Here is a 27,053-nt window from a genome sequence, read left to right as displayed (position 1 = left end):
GCGCACGTCTCGTCTTCTTTCATGTCCCTGTCAATCCAGCACAATGACTTCATTCGATGCAATTGGTTGATGCAGAAGTTCAGTTTAGCCCTGTAGCGCCCAACGTGACACATGCTACGCTAAGTTTAATGCTGCAAAAATGCTCATATAGGTGTGGAGAACTTTATGCAAAGCCCATAGCTATGTTTTTGATATGCTGGAGCAAAGTTTGAGCTGTGGATAGTTCAACGAACGAATTATTAATTAATTTATTACAATTCTAATTCAGTTATAACTCTTATTTCACTGTCCTTTAGTACAAATGTGCTCTCCATGGGCAGAAATAGCAGTGAGCAAGTTGTTCCAGGTCTCCTTGAAATGGAACTGTGTTTGGGCATTACAAGGTTAAAGGGACACTAAAGGTAAACATTAGGCAGGACTAGGCTGTTAGATTGCACATGTTGAATACCAATTACTCTATAGACTCGCGTAAGGGCCGCACCCCCAATTTGGCAGCCCAAAATTTTGAAAAAAAGATTGCCAACGCAGAAGCAATCGCTTTTGGTGCCCCGATACCACGCAAGCGCAACGGCAGATTTTCGTGCACTGGGTACTTCCACGTGTCACTACTAGATAGTGAGAACTGTGCATTCACCTCTGATGCACTGGTATATGCGGGGATCCTGAGTGCCCAAGTCGCTGGCTGTGTTGGCACCAGTTTGAGCAAGAGGGTTGGTACTGTGTAAAGGCGGCCCCTTGTCAAAATCGGGAAAGAAAAGTGCAGTCTGTAAGGTATCTCAGTTTTATTGTGAATGGAGGCTTGGCGGGACACAGATTGCAAAAGCGAAATATAGGTGGCAGCACCACTTGCCTTTTCGTCGCCAGCTCATCGCGACATTGCGAATTTTACCATGTCTGCTATGATTATAGTGTTTATGGGTTAATGATTATATTGTATTCGAAAAGTAAACATACACTGCTTAGGAGCTTTCGCAAGTCGATTTTTGCTCTGAAACGGAGCAGTTATGCAGAAATAATGTGCAGTACTTCAGAAAGGAAGCGCCAAATGAAGTCTAGAAAGAGTACTGTACCAATCTAAAATGATTTAGTATTTCTCTTGAGTGTCCCTTGGATTAACATGACCATGTAGCTGACAGGTAAGGTAGTATCTATCACACATCCGTAGTTGCATTTTCGCCCTCAGGAACAGATATGAGTATACTGACAAAAAAACTTTTACCAACCTTTTTGCTTTTTTTTAAATATCTGTTTACTCTGTATTTAAATAACGAATCCACTGGAACAAATTCCACGAATGTTCAAAACCTGCACGAGGTGCAATGCAACTTCGTGATGTTGGGTCCATTGAGCAGGGCTCCTCCATACATCACAAAAAACTAACATAGTGGTCACGGGGCAGCATAAACTGTTAATCCTAAATTGTTAAGTATGTCAGTCAGCTGGGTGCAATGGTCACAAGCCACAGAATAACTGCTGCCAAAAGCCAGGCCATACACCTCACCAGCTCTTCTTCTCACTTCTTCTTCCTGCACTTTTCCACATTCAACTTGGTCCTGTGCTGTCATTTCTTTCAAAACATGGAATGTATTTTTCGCCTTCTCTGACCTAGTTACCACATTTACTTATGTAAGGCCCACACCTCCTGTTTGTAGTGCAAAAATTTTGAAAAGTTTCACTAATGGCACATTCGACATGTCGTGTTAAAGCGCTCTGACAATGCTTCGAAGTTAGTAGAAAACGGTTTTAAAGCTGTATTACGAGAATTAAACAATCTGTCAGGGATAACGAGGCTTCATTATCGTCATTTGAGGTTTTTTATGCTAGTGGTAAAGCTTAGTTGCTGTTTTATACTATTGGAGCACTTCCAGAGCACTCGGAAATGACCAGCCAAATGTGCCATAGGTTTCATGCTCATACCGGCGTACTGATTTCTTTCTGCTAGCAGCTACTAGCTGGCACTAGTTGTCCTGCTAATAACTGCATTATCATCTCCGTATTCCGCACTCGGCACCAAACCTGTCAAATCACAGCTTTGGTCACCAACTCCCACAAAGCGGTGTGGTGGTGCTGGTTAGGACTTGGCAGCAGGTGCAGCAGGTGGTAAGCCATTTCAGGAAGTCAGCCCTTAAAATGTTTGTACCAGTAGACTCCATTGGCAATCAGGCATAAGTCACATGCACACGCTGGACTGATTACCGCGCGTGTGAAGTGTGGTCTGCGGGTGACGAGCAGGCAGCTACTGCGAACGTTGGTACACCAAGTTTGCGTGTGTGCTTACTGGAGGGAATGATGCAATCTCGCATGTGAGCATAAAGCCACTAAAGCTCCAAACTGATTTTGCAGAGCACAGTCTAAACTAAGAGTGTCTCGGAGTACAAGGCCACGTGTGCATTATCTGCATTTTACGACGACCAGTGAGACATATCGAGCTGCGCGCTGGGTGATTGCAAAATGTACCCATGGCCTTGGCCATCAAGAAATTTAGAGTAAACTTTATTTTAATGGAGCACATCACTCGGAAAAAGTCTGTAAATGAATTTCCTGTGTTGCTAGCCCTTTAAAAAGCAGCAGAGTTGAGTACGGTCACAATTCCTCTATTTCAGAGTGCCCAATTATTCTGACATACTTGTGGCATTGTTCGTGTTGGGAAAATTAGTCAGCAACTTTAAGTGTGTTTATTATCGGTCACCACTGGTTGTGTGACTTTGCCTAGCACACCGAGCACAGTTCGACGCTTTAGTGAGTAGTTATATGCTTCATGTAAGGCCACACCCAATAAAATATCGGAAAGGAAGTGGGCCTTGCACGATGCTAAATATGGTAAATGCTCTTGGCGAGAGTCAAGGTATGGCTTGCAACCATTGCATCAGTCTGAGCTACCCACTTGTAAGTGATGTCATGTGACCACCACCTTAGATTTTCAGGACGTATGGAGCCATCTTGCTCAACATGCCTAAAGACGCACTCCGCTTGGCACACGTTTCGAATTGGTCACAATACTTATATCTATACTTATAATGTAATTATCCCCATTTTTGTCATGAATAAAACTGATTCTGATTAGGTGGTGGCATAATTTGTTATTTGTTGTGCCCTCAAGGAATTAGGGCCTCGTACCATGATTTAATAGTCAGTAGCTGCCTAATGAAGCAAGAAGATTGGAAAATTTTGTGCCAGCACTCGTTTATGGCCACATGCTTTTTCTGCTCACTGAGTGGCTGTATTCTTGCTCTTAGCTTCAGAATTTGTTGTTCAGCTGCTGTAGTGTTGTGTACAACTGCAAAGATAAATTGCAAGTGCTATTAATGAGTTGATCGTCACCAGGACTGGGTAACATAATGATTATATTCAAGTTCTTTTCCTATTTGCACTTTGCTTACATTATCATAAGGATCGGTCAGTTGTGAGCGGCAGATAAGAGGAATTAAATTGAGTGAAAGGAATGACTACATTATCGCATTCCCGGTAGCCATGTAGTTTTTATTTGTTCAAGCAGATGTGCAACTCATACTATGTGTTGGGTGGTGAGTCATTTTAGGCAGATTTGATTGTCAGTTCGGTGAGTCTTGGGAGTATAAACCTGTCATTGTCTCTTGCTCACCCTTTGCAACAGCCCATATATGTGCTATTGGAAAGGCACTTCTGCAACTGCAGTCAACTATTGTAGAGTTGGAAACATTCTACAGTTGTATAAGCAAATGGAATGGATGGGGATTCATACTTAAGTGATTTCATTTGTCTTCCGCTGCCAACACTTGATGCTATGCCTACAAGCTTCCTTATTGCTGTCATCTTGCTGGTGTCTTATATATATATATAAAATATTCAAGCTGGTGAAGGTGAAAATATAGTCTGATATTGCACTCGTCGTATACACAGTTGTTATGCATCGCACAATTATAAGCACGCACTTCAGCACTGCCAGAACTGCTTTGGAGAAGGGCTTCATTAAGTAAAGTTCATTAAGTAGGGCATTGTATTTCGTGATATTTGGTGAGTGAAACAATCAAGCAGTTTGGAGCCTTTGTTTCTTCTTCTTGCTCTCATACTTAAGCCAGGGGGGCACTTTGTTATTGGCTGCAAGGTCACTGAATGGTCTTTGAAGTCCTCAGCACCCTTGTCAACTGCAGCGGAGTTGGCTGCCACATAAAGTCGATGGCTGTTGATGCATTTTGTTAATTTTGACATGGTGTTCATGTGCAGCTGTAAGTGCACGGTTCTGTTAACCTTTTTGGTTTCACTAGAGTTCTGTCTGATTCTGTTGGTTTGATAAACTGTTCACTTGATATCCTTTGAAGCTGCCTATGCAGCCGCATCCTCAGATCAGAGAGAATTTGTCGACTGAGAAACATTGTTAGATGAATGCACAGCGTGTTAAGTACATTAGCATTTTTAGTGTTCATTGCTGTGATGTTGTCATGTACCAGTACTCAGTATTGATGGTGGCAGCTAAGTATTGAGCACAATTTTTTTTTTAGTTTAAATTGTTTTTTCCAGATCAGCTTCCAAATGCCATTGGTGAAGTGCTTTGCCGCTTGGCTTTTTTTTTTTTTTTTTTTGATAGCCACAAGTACTGGAGAAATGTACAGTATAGAAGCAGATGACGAAGACATTAAGCAGGATGTGTAAGACAGCATTTTGGGCGTTGTGTATAAAGGAGGCAGTATATGTGCCCATTTGCAACAAGTCTTCTTAACTATTAAAATCAATTAACTTTGTTAATTAGATAATTGTGCATTGTGATTTGTTGCACAAGTAATGTACCTCTTCAACAAAAAAAAACTGCTCACATAACAGCATTGCTGTACTTGCTGCATTCAGTTCTTCAAAAATTGGTAAAGCTTTAGGGAAACTTTTGGTGCATATGCATTTCATATGTACTACAAATGGTGAAGTCCACCTGTACATTGCATTATATTGATACCTAGCTGAACTAGCTCATTTGTTTTTTAAATCTGTAGTTGTATGGACACCAGTGCATATTGCTCACATGAAACTGTTTGCTTTCTCATTAGTGATTTTTTTTTTTCATGTCATTATGCATTGATAAGAGGGGCAATTTAGCAGAAAGAGTAAGCATTGTTGTGTTTCACTCATCATAATTATGATACTAGTATTTAAAGTAGAAATATAGATTGTGTACATCACGCTATGTTTTCCTGGTCCTTAGGCTTGAAATTCCTTGGGATGTAAAATAGACCAGCATCATCACTCCGGGCTAATCTGTGCTGATTACTAGACTGATGTCTGACTTATTATGGGGTACTTATGCCTCCTCTGTGATGGTCATCAGCAATGTCATGCTGACTACACCAATTCATGCCAGTCCACCGAAGCTGAGCATCGTTGGACGCAATGTTTCATTTGAACCGAGACAACCTGAGAGCGCCACTGATGGCACCTTTCCTGCTGCGAAGCAGTTTGTGTTTGCATTGAGCAAGACATTTACGATGTCGGCAACGAGAGTCAGCACGTGCTGTTAGCTGTGGTCGTTTGGTGATTACAGCATTCTGGTTGCACACAAAATCGCAGGTTCAGTTGGCAGCCACTACTGCTGCATTCCTAGTGGTGATAAAATGCAAGAATTTTTTTGTTCTCAGCACTGAGCTTTGTGCACATGTTAAAGAACACCGGGTAGTAAGAATAAATCTGTAGCCTCCCATTGTGGCATCTCTCATAGCCCCTGCATTGTTTGAGGACATTAAATCTATCAATCAGTCATTTTGTACTGTTCAGCGAAGGTCATGCATCTGCAGTGCCCTCTATATGCTTGTGCTACCATTATTACTGCATTACATTTGAGTGATATCTTTCTGTAATCGCAGCACATGTGTGAGTGTGTTCAATTCTTGGTGATGCCTAGAAACATTTTTTTTTTTACATGGCAAAGAGCCCCCCCCATGCAGATGTTGGATATTGCATTCGTGAAAGTCAGCTGCTTTACAAGTCTTGCTTAAAGATTCACTTGCTTTATTTAACTTGTGCATTTTCAAATGCCTTGGCCATGTCATGGTAAATTCACTGGTTTTGTCAGGCTACTGAAGCTAACCAGCCTTCCATTAGCTTGGTCTTGAGTGGGACTCAAACTGGGAACATGAAATACTGATTGTTACACTTCTGGCACGGGATAGTTCAGGTGTTCATCTTGAGCTTGACTATTACAATGTATGGCCGGAAACTTTCCTCTGCGTTTAAAGCTGTGCATAGTGACTTTCCTCACTTTTCTAGAAAGATTATAGTGGGAGAATATTCGTGGGACAGTATCCTTTAATGCTTAAGGCACTTTGCTTTTCTTTAAAGGGGCTTCAGGACACTAACAATTTTTGAACGCAGAAAATTACTGCTGCCTCTCTCTCTCTCTTTCTGATATTGCAGCTTTGTTCTGTTTTGTGTGAAAAAGCAAACGGGCAATTAAAGAAAAAGTTTGATTTATGGCCATGATTGCATAACTGCACTTTCCTGCATGTAAAGTATGTTTTTTAATGCTCAAGCATATATTAATGATGCAGTTCTTCGAAAACATCTTGTGCACAATCTACAGACATACAAATCCAGCTGTTTCAAGTAGTGCGTTTTGAACTTTAAAAGGCTTGAGTGTGGTTGCCATGAATTTTATATGATCATGCTTTGCGTTGTGATGTAGGACATCACCGTGTGTGCTCCCTTCTTTGTTTGCTTTCATCTTCTTGCACCCGAAGCATAGCTGAAAAAAAAAAAAAAACATGTAATTTACTGTTTGCTAATCTTTTTTTCTTCAATAAATGGAGTGATTCCTCCATTTCTTATGACTGTATACATATATTTTATATAGATAAGTAGTGTGGCTATTGGTCCCTCTGGGAGATTTTATTTTTATGAAAATTTCTGGAACAGTAATTGTCACCTGTCAAGCCGTCAGTAGGCAGAAGTATGGTTTAAGTGTAACCCTTTTTCAAATCAAAACATTGTCGTAAATACACCATCTTGTGCTTTTATTTATATGCCCTATTTGTTAAAGAGTGAAACGCTGTCATTTACTTTGCAAAGAAGCTGGAAAAGGGAAATTTTTGCAAAAGAAATCCAGTTAGAGGAAGGCAGAATTTCTTTCTATAAAAAAATGCTTCTTGTTGCTAAAGCAGAAACTTTTTGTGACTTTTGTATGTTCAGTCATTCATTGCACCATTTGTCACATTTCACTATGCACCTTGGGTGTAGATACGATGTGGTTATGGCTGTTTATGTGTATGGTCTTATTGGTTTGTCTTGCAGTTAATAAAACTGTTGTCTGACTGGGAACTCGTAGTTGTGAGGTGGCTGCCACCGACTTGTGTACTTCTGTTCTGTCTTCACCTGCTGGGCTATCGTGCAGTCCCTGCTAGCACTAACTCTCGTGAATTCCTGTATGTATGTGTACATAATGTAATTTTCATTGGCAGCCTTTGTTAAAATAGATGTAGCCACTGTGTGCAGACTAGCTTACTGTGGGACACTCTATCCATCTCCCGTCGTATCTGCACTCCTTAAAGTCTGTGTGTGGTATGACAAAGCCAGGGCTTAGCAAAGCTTGTGCTTCCAGTGTCTCTGCTTCATTTGATAATTGCTTGACTTGCAATTTCAAGCACTTGTGCACAGTTACAAACATTTGTCGCCACAAAATGGCTCTAAGGTTACTAGTTCATATTGTGCTGGTAATGATTGCAACCTGCAGAAGACGGGAGGACCAAGGTAGAGACAAGTAAACAGGACATATTTATGCATCGCTTCGTCTGAATCAAGTGAAGCTTTCTCAGGTCAACAAATATATTAAAGTAGATGCAAGACATTAAAAAAAAAAAAAATTTAATTTAGAAGGAGCATTTATCCTGTTTATACCTCAGTCCTCATCTTTGTTTGTGCTCATTAATTTTAATCGGTAGAATAAGATGGCTCCAGACTTGTTTACTCTTTATTTTACTATTTCACTCCTGAGGATGTAAAGTTCCTTAGATTACAAGAACTGCTCTTTGACTAGACTGTTCTACATATTTGTATCTTACCTCAAGGCACATATCTCATGCATTTATATGACTCTTGTGTAATAGGAGCCACATGAGAAAATGCATAAGTCAATCTAGTACAGTTTTGTGAAATTTGCACACATTACCAAGCCAGATTACCGCTAGCAGGACTCTGCCCTCCCTGCTGCCTCCGTGTAACTTATGCTGCCTGTTGCCCTGTTCATGACCCACTGCAATAGCTCAGTGGCTATGGCAGGTTCAATACCTGCTGCAGCAGCCGCATTCTGTTGGGGGGCGGAATGCAAAAGCTCTTGTGTACCGTGCACTGGGTGCACATTAAACAACGCCAGTAGGACAAAATTAATCCTGAGATTCCCCCTATGGCCGCCTCTTAATCAGATTGTAGTTTCGGCACGTAAAACCCCAAAATTTAATTTATTTTACCCAGTAAATGCCCTACAGAACAAAGTATGGTGTTGAAGGAGTTGGAGAATGAATTGCATTGTTGGCTGCTTGGTTTATACATTCAACAGTTTTGATCTAGTGGCCATCCATGCAATGCGACACCCAACAGTTTGTAGATTTCGTGTACTATTGTATCTTTTACTTCACTGCTTCAAAGTTTTGCCTGAAGCTGTAATTGAAGTAATAGTGGTGTTATTCTCTAACTCTCTTCAGACCAAACTAAAGAAAACGACATTACTGCTGAGCCTTCGGTTCCCACAGAAGCCAATGAAGTTGAGAAGGAAGAGGAAGACGAAGCTCCGTAAGTGATAATTTCGTATTTCATTTCGGTTTCGTGAAAACTGCCTCATTCACAGATTTTTCTCATCAATTTGTTTCCGTGCGTTGTATTTCTCAGTTCTCAGAGTTATGGGAGTGACGTTGCACTGAGAAGTGTTTCGTCTATTTCCACATCAAAATAGACCAAACTTGCTAAGCAACTTTTGTAATTTATTATACTGATGGGAGTAAAGAAATGGTTTAAAATTGATTCACTTTATTAATTTACGAAAGATGGTGCCATGAAGATGCTGAGGTAAAAACCAACTCATTAATTTGAATCGTGCATGATTTTAGTGACAGCATGCCTGAAATGCCAGTCTCTGCACTAAAGTAGTGATATTCTTTTTCGTTTTGTTTATTGTTTGCCAGTAAATTTTTGTTTAAAGATTGAAGACTCATCCCTCCTGGGATCATACATAAATTTGTTCCCAATGGTTGCAAACTCGAGCACGCCGTCATCGTTGACGTAACCAACTCTCTTGAGAACACCTTCTTGCACTGCAGTTTGCACCACGCGATACGGTCCCATGTACACCTGCTTCGTACCCGGAAGGCATTTTCTGACGAGTACTAAATCGTTCAGCTGTATACGAAGTATCCGCGTGTTGTGGCAGCGGTCGAACTGCCTCTTCATATCTTCGTGGTATCGCTGGTAGGCTTCCGCAGTTTTCCGCATCTCGCACAATTGCAGGCGGTCAGCAGTACCAAGCTGTTGATCAGCAGGGAGCACCGGTGTCTTTGCAAATGCTGCAAAATAGGGACTACAACCAATACTCGCACTGTGCGACCGATTGTGATGAGCTACAGCGGCCTCCAGGCAGCACTTCCATCTGCCTTTGAAACTGGGATACTTGGAAATAAACTGTTTCAAGTCTCGTATGATTCTTTCAGCCATGCCATTTCCTGCAGGATGGTAGGGCGCGCAGCGTCGTAAAACAACTCCTCGTTCCTTCACCCATTCTTGCAGACGCTTGCTTACAAATGCTGGTCCATTGTCTGATATTACTACTTTAGTATTCTTAAACATCTCTCGGCTCAAAAGGGCAATCACATTATTTGGTTCTTCCCTACCCGGTCGTCCGGCCACTGTTCTAGTGCACTCGTCTATTGCCACTAGGAAAGACTGTGTTTTAATGCGATAGTGTTAAGGAGCACGTGTCGCAGAAAAGCCGGTGTCGTCGTCGGCGTTTGCCGTGAGCGAAAAATTGCAGAAGGCAATTTATAAGTAAGAACAACTTTCAAGATGGGCTGAGTGGGAATCGAACCAGGATCTCCGGAGTGTGAGACGGAGGCGCTACCACTCAGCCATGAGTTCGATGCTTCAAAGCAGGACAAAAGCGGCTCTAGTGAATGTGGTGTTGCCTTAGAAAGTTATACTGTGGTGTATATCGGTAATTATGAGCATGTAAATTACAGAAGTCTCAGTTAAACGCGTAGCGAAGTACATTTCCGCTACATTTCTTTTGTGCTTGGCGCGCATGCAGAGCCATCTTGCGGCAAACACAGAAGACCCCTTCCTCTCAATGCACGGCGCTGCCCCGACAGGTGGTGCACCTGTCGGGGCAGCGACGCGGCTCCTCTTTCTGCTCACAGCGCGATTCCTAAGTGCAGCGTCCAATGTGGGACGCCTCTGCCGTGATCATCACGCTGTAGCGCGTCTGGTCGGAAAGCGTCCCCTGCAATCTGTGCCGGGCTGCTGGCAAGGAGTGATGCGTCTTCGTGGTACTCCCAAGCGAGATAAAGGACGATCCCATCGAGGCGCCAGCCCCATGATCGCGTCCGCCTTCATGGAGCGTAAGACCTGGCTGTCTGTGCCAATCACGACATTTGGCTCGCATAGATCATTTCTCCCTCCGAGACACCGAGTTCTTTGCTTCATTCCACTTGCTCAGGCGCATGTTTCGTCTTTGTGTGACTCAAGAGCATGCCGAGCGAATGAGTGGGCGGTGGCGAACGGGGCGCGATAACGCTATCGCATTCCGCTCTTAAAGGCGAAGCTTAAGCGTCCTCCAATTTTTCAATATCGCTCTTGCTGAAGATATGACTCCGGCTTGTGGTTTGACTTCGTGGCGGCTGATATTGGCTATACAGTTTCAGAAGGTGGCATATGGCGGCGCTGAGTAGCACACTACTGGTTCCTATGCTTGCAAGTCAGCAATCCACTTGTCAGCTTTTGCGTCCAGCCAACTATTGCCGTCTCGTGCGCGCGCGCTACGCTGCACACGCGCAACATTGTGCCCTGCGCACGTGGGTGGTTGCGGATGACCGACTAAAACTGCTTATTGATCCCCCACCATGGCTTCCCTTATAATCATATTGTCATGTAGTAGAGGCAGTGAACAAGGCAGCCAAACTGTGAATGGCTAAACTAGCACTTTATTGGGCGAACCTGTGCCCTGAAAACAGGCTACACGCAAAGAATAACAATAGCGGCAAATACAGTCGGCGATCATCGGAAATCTTATCTGCCGGTAAAGCGCGCCGGCTTTTATACACTAGTCATCGAAGTTTCCAGAGTAATCGCTGGTACACGCGTGTCTTCCACAAAGTACTACATAATTCGTGTCGCGTATGGAAGAAGATTACACAAGCTTCCGTGACAACAGACAACATATATGTGTGTATATATTGTTACGTGTAGCTGATGTACAAGTCTATTTACAATATATTTACACGTAGGCCAACGGTGGCAAAGATGGCGACGCTATATCAAGCGGGGTCACGTCGTCTTCTTCCTCCTCAGTGCAGCCACACTGTGGCGGCTGTTCCGTAGCATCACCCCCGGCAGTAAAAGCACCTGTCCCGGTGCTTAATCTACACATCAGCGCTGAAAGGTGCGTGGTATGGCTTTAGTCTCGCCACGTGAATGATGTCACTTGCAGCCGACGATGACGCTGAGAGGTTGGCGGGGATGACTTTATACGTGACATCGGTCACTTGTCGCACCACACGGTATGGGTCAGTGTAGCGCGACAGCAGCTTTTCAGAAAGGCCCACACGTCGAATGGGTGACCAGAGAAGCACCAGAGAACCTGGAGTAAAGTGCACGTCGTGATGGTGGCAATCATAGAGGCGTCTCTGATGCTCCTGTGAGGCCTCGAGACGGGTGCGGGCGAGCTGGCGCGCGTGGTCGGCGTGTGCGATTGCGTCGCGGGGGTATTCAGTGGCTGAACGTGTGGCCGAGGGCAACAAAGTTTCTAAGGGCAACACGGGTTCTTGGCCATATAGGAGGTAGAATCGTGAATAGCCGGCGGTGTCGTGACGCGATGAATTATACGTGAACGTCACATATGGTCGGTCGCAACGTACATTGAAAGCATGTCGGTGATGGTCCGGTTGAGGCGCTCCGTGAGGCCGTTGGTCTGGGGGTGGTAGGACGTGCTGAACTTGTGCTTTGTCGAACAGGAGCGGAGGATGTCCTCGACGACTGCCGACAGAAAGCTGCGGCCACGGTCAGTGAGTAATTGGCGCGGAGCATCGTGCACTAAAATGATGTCATAGAGCAGTAAGTCGGCGACGTCAGTAGCACAACTTGTCGGGAGGGCTCTGGTGATTGCGTACCGCGTAGCATAATCAGTAGCGACGGCGACCTATTTATTTCCGGAGCCCGAGAGAGGAAACAGTCCAAGCAGGTCTGGACCAACACGGAAAAAGGGTTCCGGTGGGATGTCGATCGGCTGGGGACATCCAGCTGGAGGCGTGGAAAGCTTCTTCCGGCGCTGACAGGGCTCACAAGCGGCAACGTAGCGCCGCACGGAGCGGGCAAGACCCGGCCAAAAGAATCGACGTCGTACACGGTCGTATGTGCGCGAGACGCCCAAGTGTCCAGCCAAGGGAGCGTCGTGAAGTTGTTGGAGGACAGTCGAACGCAGGTGCGATGGAATTACGAGCAGAAGGTCAAGGCCATGTGGATCGAGATTGCGGCGGTATAATGTCCCCTCCTTAAGGAGAAACATACGGAGAGAGGCGTCGCCAGGCGTTGACTCCAGATGGTCGATGAGAGCTTGTAATGAAGGATTGTGGCGTTGTTCATTGCCGATTTCAAGCAACTGGGACACAGAGAAAACACAAGCGATGGCGTCCGCATCAGCCGGTTCGTCGACGGGGTAGCGGGACAAACAATCGGCATCCTGGTGCAAGCGTCCCATCTTATATACCACGGAGAAGGTATATTCTTGCAGGCGTAACGCCCAGCGAGCGAGTCATCCCGTGGGGTCCTTAAGCGAGGATAGCCAGCAGAGCGCATGGTGATCAGTGATGACACAGAAGGGGCGTCCGTACAAGTATGGACGAAACTTCGCAATAGCCCACACAAGAGCGAGGCACTCGCGCTCTGTGATTGAATAATTGCGCTCGGCGGGTGATAGTATTCGGCTGGCATAGGCTATAACACAATCATGTCCACGCTGGCGTTGTGCTAACACTGCTCCTATGCCGTGACCACTGGCATCAGTTCGAACTTCCGTTGAGGCAGACGGGTCAAAGTGGGCTGGAATTGGAGGCGTGGTAAGGAGAGTAGTGAGCTGCGAAAAAGATGCGGCATGGTCAGGTCCCCAAGAAAATGGGGCGTCTTTCTTCAAGAGGTCGGTAAGTGGACGTGCGATGGTCGCAAAATCCTTTACAAAGCGCCGGAAATAAGAGCACAGCCCTACGAAACTACGAACGTCCTTGGTAGACTTCGGAACAGGAAAGTTCGTAACGGCGCGAATTTTGTCCGGATCAGGTCGCACGCCTCTGGCGCCCACGAGGTGTCCAAGGACGGTGATTTGGCGGCGAGCGAAGTGACATTTTGACGAGTTCAACTGGAGACCGGCGCGGCGGAACACGTCAAGAATCGCTGAAAGACGGTCTAGATGCATGTCACATGTGGGCGAATAAACGATGACGTCGTCCAGATAGCACAAACAGGTGGACCACTTGAACCCCTGAGCAAAGAGTCCATCATTCGTTCGAAGGTGGCGGGCGTGTTACAGAGACCGAAAGGCATCACCTTGAACTGATAAAGGCCGTCAGGGGTAATAAATGCAGTCTTCTCTCGGTCCATGTCGTCAACGGATATCTGCCAGTAGCCGGACCGTAAGGCGATAGAAGAAAAATAGGTGGCACCGTACAGGCAGTCTAGAGCGTCATCAATACGTGGTAGAGGGTACACGTCCTTCTTTGTGATTTTGTTGAGGTGGCGATAATCTACTTCAAAAACGCCACGTGCCATCCTTCTTTTTGACAAGTACGACGGGAAAAGCCCAAGGACTACAAGAAGGCTCGACACTGTCCTTTGCAAGCATTTTTTTGACTTCCTGTTGGATAACAGCTCGTTCGGACGCAGAAACACGATATGGACGTTGGTGAATAGGGTTCGCATCTCCAGTGTTTATGCGATGGGTCACGACGGACATTTGACCTAAGGGTCGATTGTCAAAGTAAAAGATGTCGCGATAGCCTTCAAGAACGCGGCAAAGAGCTTCAGCTTGAACAGGTGTAAGGTCAGAGAAAACCATCTTCTCAATGTCGTCGTCAGTACCGTGCGATGACGTCACGGTATGGGCTGAGCTGTGACGATCTTTCACTGTGAATGGCTCGATCTCACCATCATGCAAAGCGCTAATTATAGCCAGTGAAATCCCCTGAGGCAGAACTTGCGCGGTTAGCGCGAAATTGACAAGGGGAAGGCAGGTGCGGTTAACAGTAATTGTCAGCACAGTGTGTGGCACGGTAACACCATGTGTAAGTATAACTGCTGGAATTGGTGCGACCACGTAATTACCGTCAGGTACAGCTGGTGAGGACAACAAGTCGACGTGTGTCACAGATTGAGGCGGTAGGCGAATAAAATCCATGCAGCTCAAACGGCTTGGAGGCGGGTCCACATGGTCGGCAAGAAGAGGCAAGTCAAGGCGAAGTGAGCTGGTCGAACAGTCAATGAGGGCAGAAGGTTCGGCAAGGAAATCCAGACCGAGAATGAGTTCGTGAGGGCACTGCTCCATGACGGTGAAGAGAACGACGGTTTGTCTTGCAGCAATGGTGAGGCGGGCAGAGCACATGCCAACAATAGTGACAGTCCCTCCGTCGGCGACTTGTACAACTCGGTCCGGGGCGGGCGTCACAACTTTCTTGAGCTGACGGCGAAGAGCAGCACTCATAATGGACACATGCGCCCCGGTGTCAATCAACGCGCACACAGGAACATTGTCGACGAGAAGGTCCAAAAGATTCTTGTTCGTGGGTAAAGTGAAGCGAGGATTTCGTGCCAATTTCGTCATTGCAGCTTCACCTCCAGAAGCTGCACTGTCTAGTTTTCCGGTCAGGGGTTCGGCGAGTAGGTCGGAGAAGGAGCACGACGTGACGGGGGCGAACGAGATTGACGACGGGAGGGAGAAGGCGAGCGGGAGTAGCGGGGTCGTGTCAAAGGTGTCGCAGGGTCAGATGATGGAGCGGGCATAGAAGGGGCAAAGGAAAAGGACGCGCTAGAGGGGTGAGGGTGGTAATCAGGAGAGTAGCGCACCGGAGAAGTACAGCGGCTGCGGCAGTGGCGAGCGACATGTCCTATGCGTCGGCAGTTAAAACAGATCGGCTTGTCGTCCACGGTTTGCCATTCGGAGGGGCTGCGCTGTCCATAAGAGGAGTAAGAAGGGCACGGTGGGGACGTGCGTGAAGAAAGAGGTTCCGAGCCTAAGGAACGAATGGATTGCAGGGCGACATTGGACAACTCTTGATGGACGATGGCCTGGATCAAGGAGATTGTCACCAGAGAATGATTAGGTGACTGGAATGGAGGGGCCGCCGGTTGCGCCGCTTCGACCTCACGACGAATGATGCGGGTCAAGTTGTCACATCGCGACGGCTGGTGGAAGAGGTCGTCACAGGATGACGTAGCAGCTGTGTTGGGAAGTCGCGTGATGTGCTGGGATACCCGGCGGCTTTTAGCATGCTCAAGACGGCGGCACTCCTTGAGGATCGTATCGATGCTGGTGACGTTCCTAAACACCAGTAAATAGAAGGCGTCGTCAGCAATGCCTTTGAGGACGTGATTTACCTTATCGTCCTCAGACATGGTTGGGTCAGCCTTGGCACAAAGGGCCAAGATGTCGAGGATGTAGGACAAGTAGGACTCTGTCGACGTCTGCACACGTGTGGCAAGGGCTTTCTTGGCATTGACTTGATGACCGAAGGGATTGCCAAAAAGGTCGCGGAGCTTCTCTTTGAAGAGATCCCAGCTCGAGAACTCCTCTTCGTGAGTCTGGAACCATGCAAGGGGAGCTCCGTCGAGGTAGAAAACATTCGCAAGCATAATAGTCGGATCCCACCTGTGACTGGTGCTGACACGTTCGTATAAGCGGAGCCAGTCGTCGACATCAGGACTGCCGACTCCGTTGAAAACACCAGGATCCCGAGGGGGGGAAACGGCGACGTAGGTTGGGGCTGCAGGCGGAGACGGTTGTGTAGATGAAGTGCCGCCAGCAGGAGCCGAAGTTGCACTGTCGCCGTTGCGACCGCTGCGAAGCTCCACGACAGGTACGGGGAATGTCCACCTCCACCAAATTAATGTTACGTGTAGCTGATGTACAAGTCTATTTACAATATATTTACACGTAGGCCAACGGTCGCAAAGATGGCGACGCTATATCAAGCGGGGTCACGTCGTCTTCTTCCTCCTCAGTGCAGCCACACTGTGGCGGCTGTTCCGTAGCAATATATATATATAAAATTCCAGTAGGTTCTTATCATACAGGCGCGTCTTGCACTGAGCAATAACTTTAGGTGTTTAGGTGGTAAAATGCAGTCCTCGAGAAAAGGATGAATAAGTACACGCGTCCATATAGTTCTTTTGGAGTATAAAACCTAGGAATTTAATATTCCTTTAAACTTTCCTATTTCTTACTCCTGTAGCCTTTTTCTTAAACTCTGCAAAATCCACCTGGATGACTTCAAACGGTATGTCAGAATATCGAGGTAGGACCATCTCGTCTGTTCTCTGAAGGTACTCAACTTATGGACTTGACATTGATGGCAAGACTGGACGTACCGCTGGATGTCATCATTTAAGTGTTTCCAGCAGAAACGCTGAAGAATCTTGCGATAAGTTCGCCAGAACCCGTCATGCCTGCCAGAGTCTGGGGAGTTATGATAAAGCTCCAAGATTCAAGGCACCATTGTTTCCTGGACTGCGAACTTACCATCGTGGAGCTCCAGTTCTTCAGTTCCCTCCCACAGCAGAGTTGCGCTGACAGGCTCCTGATCTGGGGTTACCGCAAATATGGAGAGTGTGTCTGCATCCTTCAGGTGTTCTCCAGGTCTGTGATGGACCACGAACACAAACTGCTGGAGTTCACTCACTCACTCACCACACACTTTTTCCTCTAGGCTCAGAGAGGTTAAGGATATACGGTCGCACACTGCGAATATTGGCTGTAGTCCCCATTCCGCAGCATTTGGAAAGACACTGGTGCTCCCTGCTGACCAACATCTTGGTATTGCTGACCGCCTGCAATTGTGCAAGAAGCGGAAAACTGCGGAAGCCTACCAGCGATACCGCGAAGATATGAAGAGGCAGTTCGACCGCCACCACAACACGCGGATACCCTGTACACAGCTGAACGATTTAGTACTCGTCAGAAAAGGTCTTCCGGGTACCAAGCAGGTGTACATGGGACCGTATCGCGTGGTGCAAACTGCAGTGCAAAAAGGTGTTCTCAAGAGAGTTGGTTACATCAACGATGACGGCTTGCTCGAGTTTGCAACCATTAGGAACGTATTTATGTATCATCCCAGGAGGGATGAGTCTTCAAAGAGGGGAAGTGTACGTGGATATTGTGAAGGAGAAGTTACAGGGTGTCTTAACGATGACGACGAAGGGACGAGGGCGGAGAATAAAGATGGCTGACACCATAGCCTATTATTACAAGGTTAAGGCTTGGTGATTGGTAAAGAGCGTGAAGCTCCTGCCATCTAGGTAAGGTCTAAAATAGCGTACTGCGATTAGGACTGCCGAAGCTTCTTTCTCCGTAGTCGTGTAATGCAATTGCGCTTTTGAGAATGTATACGAATAATATCCCACGACCGTTTGTTGCCGGCTCCGTGAAGCTTTTGAATCCCTCTGGTAAAGCACTGCGCCTGTGCCGTAAAGAGAAGCGTCGGTGTTCAGCACGAAGGGCAGCTTGAAGTCTGGAAGCATCAGAATTGGGTCAGACGAAATGATGCTCACAAGGTTTTGATAAACGGAATCACACTCTGCTGTCCACCGAAATGGCACGTTCTTCTTGGTCATTTCTGTAAGGCACTTTGTTTTCGTGGCATAATCTCTAATGAAAGCCCGAAAATTCCCAGCAAAAGCCGAGAAATGCCCGTGAAGAGTGCAGGTCATGCGGTTTCTGCATTTTTGAGATTAGTTCGACTGATTCCTGCTTTGTTGTCTTGGTTTGGCCATCAAATACTCTACCTAGAAACACAACTTTTCTTTGGAAAAACTCACTTTTCTTGTGATTAATCTTGAGCTCCGCATCACTCAGTGCTTGAAGTACAGTCATCAGCACGTCTGTCTAGAGCGCTCGAAAGGGCCGCTTTTTCTGCACGCGCGACGCCTACCGATAACACCCGGTTCGAGATAGCCTGCATCTGAGCATGCGCCGCCACACTGATTACACAGCCTGCTGCTTTATCGCCATGTCGGATCACAGCCCCGATCGCCAACGATCACCGGTGAAGGCACTGCTGGCCGCAATAGCAAGGTCGAGATAACACGTCGGGGAAAAATTTTTTTCATCCTGGAACTTTGATGCGCAGCAGTTTCGTTCCATATTTATCATTGTTGTTTGCGAGTTCACTTTCAGAACAGAAGTTGGCAATTTGTTGTTGTCGCAAGTGGGTGGATATTATGGATGTCGCAGACTGCTGTTGAGCATGATCATTAAATAACCCGAAGAGCTATTGGAATTAGACACTGTGATCACTCCGATTGACTTTCACGCTCAGAGATACCATCGCGCAGAACGTGCAGATATTCAGATCGCTTTATTAAAGCTATACACATGCGTGAACATGCACAAAAAACAAAAAACGAATACAAAATCCCGTAAGACGCTTTCCAAAGAAAGTAACAGGTAGCACTTGTTACCCTGGAAGAAAAAGTCCGTGGCTCTTAGTAGCCGATTGCGGCTCCTCCAGACTGCTTCACACTTAAAGGGACACTAAAGGTTACCACAAAGTAAAGTTAAAGTGATAAAGCAATGCTCTAGAATGCCTAAGGCGTCAATATAATCGCGAACAGAGCTTTAGTAACCGAGAAATTGAGGTAAATGCACGACGCGATTTGAGACCCCCCAGTGACATTCCGGTACTAGCCCGATGACGAAAGCACTCCTCAGCATAATTTATGTCACTAGTACTCAACTACTCGTATTAAAGAGATATTTCATTAGATTATAAGATGGAAGAAAATGCTACTTGTCTACTTCTATTCGATTCTAAGAAAAAAAATAACATTTTGACGTTACCCTTGAGTATTATGGGTGGTCGAAAGGTTTCGTTTTCGCTCGACTCTGTGCGCTCGATTTCGCGCTGCGCGCGCTTTGGAGTTTCAGTTGTTTCTTTATTGCGTCGTGCTGCAGTGGTCCTGCTGGCTCGCGAAACTTGCATTTGGAACAAGCAGCGAGAATGCCACGCCCATGTGATGTCGTGGGATGCGCGAACGGTCCGTGGAACTTGGCCAAGGGCAGTTGCAGCGGCGAATCCAACGTTACTTATCACTGTGCCAACGAGTGAAACTCGCCATTTGAAGTGGTTAAGTGCCGTACCACCTCTGCCACAGCGCGCTGGCAAAGAGCCGAAAAATCACGTAGTGTGCTCGCTGCACTTTCGTCCAGAGGATTAAGCGTTCAACGCCCACTTACTGAAGTCGCGTGGAGTGCCTTTCAAAGCAGGCCGCCGTTCGTAGTAGTACGCAACGACGCCGGCAGCGCGAGCCCTCAGCAGCAGGTCGCGTTCATCAGTGCTTAAATCGCTGAACTTGGGCCCAGCATTGCGAGCCAATGTGTCGTTATCAAGCTCGTCCATTGCAACGAGCGTCGAAGTTGGTGTCATAAAATGAAGAACCAGCTTATCGCCGCGCGCTTTCCCTTCTGCTAGCCACCATAGTTCCGCTTTCGCGCTGCTGTCGGCCCTCTCTTGACTCTGTTTCTGGCCGCGCGTTTGCGTTTTGTGCAGAAAAGCCGTAGCGCCGTCCGCAGGAGCCGTTTTACTCACCGACAGCGCAACGTCACTATGAGACCATGACGTCAATACTCCTCGATCGGAGGGCGGGTGATTTGAACTGCGCTAGAGGTACGCGGACGCTTCAGAACGCATTTTCTCTTAAAATAAGTCTCTTCTTCGCACGAAACAAGTGTTTCGAGGTTTCTGGGATGGTATTTCAACAGTCCACGTTGACTTAATATTAACCTTTAGTGTCCCTTTAAGATCCTTTTTGGGAGCGAGTCATAAAGTGGTTCTACTACCGTCGGATCTCTCTGAAGACGTTCCCACTCTCCTTGAATAGCCTCCCATAGCTGATCAGAGTTCGCTGTAGTGAGGCCGGACTGTCGCGAAAGCCTTTTTTTCATTAACCCCCATACGTTTTCTATAACATTTAAATCTGGGCTCTTTGCCGGCCAATCCAAAGGATAAATGCCGAGGCTATGCAAGCTATCTTTAACAACATTTGCAGTGTGGACGGAAGCTCCATCCGGCTGGAAATGGAAGAATCCATCCGGGAACGGCCCATCCAGCTCATAGGGGACAAGGACCGTCTGTATGATGTCCACGTAGGAAGCAGCTGTCATTCTTCCTTCGATTCTATGCAGGGGCCCAAGTCCTTTGTAGCTTATTACTCCCCAGACGTTGACTGACGTGCGGCCGCTGGACTGCACATTCAACACATAGTCCTCGCCGTACCTGCAACATAGTGGATTAAAGCGGTAATTAAAGAACCCTTAACGTTAAGAAGCAGTGCTAGAGCGGAAAAGTGCACTGGTTTTTTACAGCCTATGAAAATCCTACCGACTTATATTTCTGCGCCTTTACCCTTCTTAATCACTGTGGTCATTAGGGACTAAGTCTAGCTACAATAAAAAAATGTCTTACGAATATATGTCTTACCGGCATTTCACAGGGCGCCACACCCGTTGTTGCTGGTCCCAGCGGGTGCAGAATGTAGCTTCGTCACTAAAAACTACAGCCCTCCAGTTTTCGGACGTCCATTCTTCCACAACTGAAACAAACTCGAGGCGCTGTTGCTTATGCGATCCTTGAAGGTATGTCTTCTATGCAGCGACTCTGTTCTTTATGCCTGCTTCGTGAAGCCTGCGTCGGATGGTGTTCGTGGAAACATGCCCCAGCTGAAGTTCATCCCGAATTTCGCGGGCACTGAGAAAGGGGTCCGCAACTGCGGCTGGCACTATCCATCGGTCTTCTTCATCCGTGGTCCTCCTTGGATGTGGATTTCAGACGGCATCAGTAAGACGACCTTCTCTGTAATAGGCCTGCAGGACTGTATTCACTGTCGCCATCGGACGCCCTGTTGCTGCACATATGGCTCTTTGAGACATCAATCGTCCCATTAGGCAGATGGCTTTCCTTTCCTGCAGCGTCAAGCGCGGAGCCATCGTTGAAACCCATGTGCAGCATTTTCGAAACCGCACATGGCTTTTAAATGCATTGCTAGCTACTGCAAGTGCGCAGTAATGCGTTTGCGCATCGAAAAGCGCGCATGTATTGACAAAGAAAATGATGTGCATCAAAGTTCAAGCATGAAAAAATTTTTCTAGACGTGTTATCTCGACCTCGCTATTGCGGCTTGCAGCGCCTTCACCGGTGATCGTTAGCAATCGCGGCTGTCAACCGAAGGAGCGATAAAGCAGCAGGCAGTGTAACCAGTGAAACGGCGCATGCTCAGATGCAGGTATCTCGAACCGAGTGTTATCGGTAGGCGTCGCGCGGGCAGAAAAAGCGGCCCTTTCCAGCGCTCTAGACAGACGTGCTGACGACTGTACACTAGCAAGATGCTCTGAGTGCTCCTCATTGCGAGAGTAAATTACATCGGCGATGTGCACGTTACAAAACTTCCCAAGAAACTTGCAAGACGTCATGCATCATCTTCTGGAACCAAGAGCGTGAGTTCTTTCATCCAAACAGGAGTCGATTATACTCACAGATGTCAAAAGGCGTTGTGAAGGCAGAGTATTTCTTGTATTCCTCAGAAAGTGGAACTTGCCAAAATCCTTTACATAAATCAATATGCGAAAACACTCTGCAGCCACCCATCTCGTCTGTGATAGAGTCTATTCATGGCATAGGATAAGGAAAAAGCTTTGTCGGCTTATTAATTTGCCTGTAATACATGCAGAGTCTGAGGCTTCCACCTTCCTTAGGTGCAATAGTGATGGGCGACGCGAATGTAGGCATGGATGGGCGAATTATCTGTGCATCCAACATATTTTGAAGCCCGTTTTTCAGCCACATTCTCTTCTCCTGTGATATTATGTGGCTTTTTTCTCACCACTGTAGTATCACCTAACTTAAATAGTACCTCAAACTTTGTTGTTGCCTTGGGATATCCCTTCAAGCGTAGCAATTCCGGATAAAGCCTCTTAACATCTTCACCTGAAGATGGCTGCCGCAGGCTCCTCGAAGAAGTGGAAGAAACGCTGAGATTGTGCCGCTTTTCATCCATAGTTACTTCTCCAGTCCAGTAGATGTTAAGGCGAAGTGCACTGATGGCTGGATGTGATAGGAGTAATTCATAGGGTACTCCGTCGAGTACTAGCGCCTGCGTAGCAACACTGTTGCAGAATATGGTTAAACATGTCCATTTATCGTGAATATCTCGCCTTCCGTCGTATCCAGGTACTTCCACAGCCCGTCCCTGTTGTACTTTCTCAGTCTCAACAATACGGGCATTTATAAATGTGGCGCTTGCACCACTGTCAACTAACGCGCTCCTTTCCTTTCCATCAACAAAAACAGATATATACAAGAGGTTTGCATGCGACAAACGGAAGCCGAAGCCCTCTTTATTTAGGTTTTTGTCACAGCATCTGACTCTTCGTGTTGGCTTGAGCCTGTCACTGACTGATCTCGGGGCTGTGCAGCTGTTGGGAGAGATGGAGTCGGGAGACGCAGGCGGGCACAGCAAACAGACTTTACTAACAACAAACCCAAAATAAAACACACTCGAAATGTAACGAAAAACTGAACTGACAAGAATAAAACTCCACAACAGTGTCCTTATCTTCTCCTACGTGCGCCCTTAGCGCGTTTCGCGCGAAAGTCCGGCAACCCTGGCCTATGGCTGCACGCTACCAAAAAAGAACGCTCTTACAAAGTTCAGTCGTGGTGCGTATCACCAAGTTCGATGTGCGTCGGCTCTTGATCCCAGTCGGTGCTCCCGCCGACTCCACAAGTTTTGCTTCCTTGGTATCGGCCAGCCAGCTCCTCCGTCTCAGATGCCAGCGTCCCCAACTATGGTGATGTGTCACACAGGCCTGTCTGGCTAGGCCTAACACCAGGCTCCGCTGCTACCTCTCCGTGTGCCGACGAGAAGTCCCGGGGACTATCGTCCGTGCTAGTCTGCCGAAGAAGGGCGATCCAATTCCTGGAGTGCCCGGCAGCGCCGTGGGAGGCTGCAGCAGGTCCAGGGAGCCTCGCTCGAACGTCACCGAGGTCGACGGCTACACCCTGGGTTGCCAGCGCTACAGGCCCATCCGAACCTCCATGGGTCCCGGCGCCAGAACGAAGCTGGTGCTCCAACCTTCTTGGCCCAGAGCCATGTCGATAATGCTACCTTGGCACCGCTTAGCCTTCGATCACACCTCGGGTCACGCGCCTCAAGGGCTCGTGCCGTTCGGACTGGTCGGCACCCATCGTCCTCTTTTCTTTTTGTGTCCCATGCCTCTTACATATGACAGAGCCTCCTTGGTCAGTCAGAAAGGACACGGGAAAAGCGGTAGACTTCCAGCTTGCAAGCGGATGTCTTTCATCAGCTTGTGTGGCAGTTGGGCACCTTGCACCAGGCATCAAGGGCTGCCGCTGGGGTCACACAATGAAGCTTGTGGCTTCGTCTGACACTGTGGCCGAATGTTCGATAACAGCTTCTTTAGACTGTACGCAGCTGTGTATATCGAAGTAAGCATGCAAGGTACCGAAGGTAATGACAGCATCTGGGCATGTGACTTTGGGGCGAGTGCTTGCGCCTTCGTCCACCTCCTCTTCAGTTTCGATGGCGTGAGCCATGTTGAGATTGGCGACAGTGTCACTGCATGTACCGCTGCTTGTGTGACGTGATGGTGCACTGTCACAGTTTTTAGTTGTAGCAACTGGGAAGGGAATCGTAACAGGCTGGAAGCTAATACACATGACTTGATGGGACTGGACTTTCACAGCGTAAGTGCCGGGGAAACGTTAACAAACAAATGAGGTTTTCTGTATCTCCCCTATGCAAAGAACATTGCTGAACTCTTTTTGCTAGAAACTTTCTTTGTTAACTAGCTACTGTGCAACACAGCACAGACCTGGTTTCTGACAGCGAGCAACCTTTGTTCGAAAAAATTTATAGTGGCTGTCCAGCATTGGGACGATTACTTTTACTTACGGTAAAATAACATGCTTAGGCGTGATCAGTTGTTTCCTGAAACTAACCATCTGCTGCCTGGTTCTTAACATTGCTTTCCAGGGCAGTAGCTCCTCCAGCAGAGCCACCCAGCAGCCCATCTCCAAAGAAGAGATACCGATCAAAGGTCAGTAAGCTTCTGTGTAACTGTTCATATTGATACAGGGCCTTCTGTATACCAGCGGTTTCACAATATGTATTAAAATGCTTTAACCCTTTGAGGGTCAAAGACGTAAACATGCAGCGCCGCGAACAATTCTCAAGTGGTCGATGCAATATATTTACGACGCCATCTGTAAATTTGGAAAACTTTCTTTTTCTTCTTCTTCTTCTTCTTTTTCTTCTTCTCCCGCTCCTCGTTTATGTCATAGTCTTGTTTTTCATTTCACTGGTTGTTTATGGTGGCTTGTTTATGGTGGCATGTCGGGGGACGTGCAGCAGTTAGTTTTGGTTTCGTCTCGTGTGTTGTTTCTGTTTGTCGTGTCCGCAAAAAGTGATGTCTATGATTCCTAATTTCTGAAAGGGTTACCGCTAGGTGCTCGCTTTTTTATTGCTCTCAGGGGTTTGATTACATCTGTTCACAGGCGGGCGCTGCTATTGCAAACAGTGCGGGCACTGCTATTACAAACAGTGCCGCCATATACGAACAATGTTGCCATGCCTGCGTTTCTTGAGACTTATGGAAACTTTTTGCCCCTCATTGGCGATGGGACCAAGGATTACTACAAGTTTCTGACTCGTTTGTTCTTTCTCACGGATGCACAACCATCGAGCTTTCTTGTGTGCGCTCACGTGCACGGTTAAATTATGCTGGTTGCTCTTCTGCAAATGAGTCGAATGGCAATTCCTTCGATACGGACTGCTGCCCAAGTGCTGAATCAGAATATATATATTCCACTGTATCTACATTTTAAAGCGGAAGCTTTACTGGTCGCGAACTTGCGATTTCGCCGTGGCCGGGCTCCGAGGAGGCACATGACATCACACCGCATTCCTCGTTGTTGCGTTCGTCTCCACTCGCTTCACCAGCTGCGTCGCATGCCTGATAACATGTCGGAGGATTGATAAGGAGAGCTCGCGTGTGCCGCAAGCACAGTTGAGACGGCAGTATGCACGGCGACAATTCTGATAAGCAGGAGGAGGGCTGGAATTGACATCGGAACGAGATGAAGAGAAAACAAATCGCCCAGAAAACAGACGAACAGCGCGCTGAACGACTGGTTAAACGCCGCAACGTAGCTAGACAACCAGACTAACGTGGACTTGCAATCAAGATTAACCAAGGCTAACCATGCTATGCCTTAGCTTTCGCCACGTATATCCTGGCATAGCCGAGCTAAGCCACTGCCAATTTGTTATTCTTACTATAAATATTTACGCAAGCATCTCTGTATCATGAATATACAATGCATGTTTACCTATGGAAAATATTTTTTGGCACTTTGGGTGCTTTAAAAAAATCTTTTTTTTTTTTTTTTTTTTTGAAATAGGTCACCTGAAGATTTTGAATCTGCAGTAAAAAAAGTCCCTCAAAGGGTTAAAAATGTGAAAAGTGGGATAAGTTAATGATGTCCTCTTAATTTTTTTACATAGTCACACATTTGAAAATGACTTGATTAAGTAATTAAATAAGTAATTATGCAAATTGGCCAAGCCTTTTGAGAAATAAAGCCATGCTAGTAATACCAATTAAAGTCTTGATGCATGCATTTGAAGAGCTGAGCACTGTTTCCAGAAATACACAAAGTTAACATGACTAATTCTTACTGGATAATAAATTCTGGCCAATTTCATGCAGAAAAGCAGAGTTAGCTGAAGACTGCAACTGACATGCCTTTTGTAGACGCCCATGAGTGACGGGGCTGCGCCTCACTGTCCATCAAGCAGGAAGCAACCTAGATCGCGGCTTGATTACAATGCTCTCTTGATGCTCTCCCACCTGTGACTGTGAGATGCAAACAAACATGTTACACATGGGTGTCTACAAAAGGCGTGCCACTTGCTCTCTTTGGCTGTTCAGTTTTCACAGACTGCCGAAAGTAGGCCCATGCCGAGCCGGGCCACAAAACGCTGGCCTGTGCACATCTCTAATTTCTCATGCAAACTAAGTGATTCAACTATATGTTATGTGCACTTCCTTTCTCTAGTCATGGTGGGAATCGAGAACCAAGAGGAGGCGAAGAGACTCTGATACAAAAAGCAGCTCAGATTCTGAGACTGAGGTGAATATTTGTTCTCTTATTGCTTTTGTTCAGTGCAGTGTACACTCATACCATTTCTGTGTGCGTGTAGACGTAATAGGTTTGATCGCAATTCACACAGCTGCTCTTCACATAGCCAGTCAACAGCACATAGTGAATAATCTGTTGGAGAAGACATGTCATGTGTGTGGCTTCAGTTTCAGTGGCTTTAGTTTTGTTCACTTCAAGCTGTCACTGTGAGCCTCACATGCAGCCAGCATCATATGATACCATAGTGTCATACTAAAGCATGTAGGATCAACCATAGGAGCAGTTGGAATTACTGAACTTGAATTTCTGAGTATGAAAATTCTCAAGTTCTGTAAGAAATCAAACTGCCAGATATACGGATTGTAGATGTTAAGGTTACAAATGCTTACATAACCATAATTTCTTGTTGCTTTAATGGTCAGT

General features: G+C 46.6%; 1 protein-coding gene across 2 annotated transcripts in view; it reads left to right on the top strand.

The window, feature by feature from the left end:
• LOC126532043 (uncharacterized) overlaps positions 1–27,053 on the top strand; it is a 74,638-nt gene that overhangs the window by 22,533 nt on the left and 25,052 nt on the right. For both annotated transcript variants that reach the window (XM_055070938.2, XM_055070939.2), the window contains exons 9-11: positions 8,655–8,742; positions 24,463–24,526; positions 26,547–26,621. In XM_055070938.2, coding sequence (XP_054926913.1) covers positions 8,655–8,742; positions 24,463–24,526; positions 26,547–26,621 — 227 coding nt within the window. The remainder of the gene's footprint in view (positions 1–8,654; positions 8,743–24,462; positions 24,527–26,546; positions 26,622–27,053) is intronic.

This window comes from Dermacentor andersoni, chromosome 5, assembly GCF_023375885.2.
Source record: "Dermacentor andersoni chromosome 5, qqDerAnde1_hic_scaffold, whole genome shotgun sequence".
In the NCBI taxonomy this organism is placed as follows: Eukaryota; Metazoa; Arthropoda; class Arachnida; order Ixodida; family Ixodidae; genus Dermacentor; species Dermacentor andersoni.
Note: the sequence above shows the minus strand (reverse complement) of the source record. Positions and strands in the feature narration are given on the sequence as shown.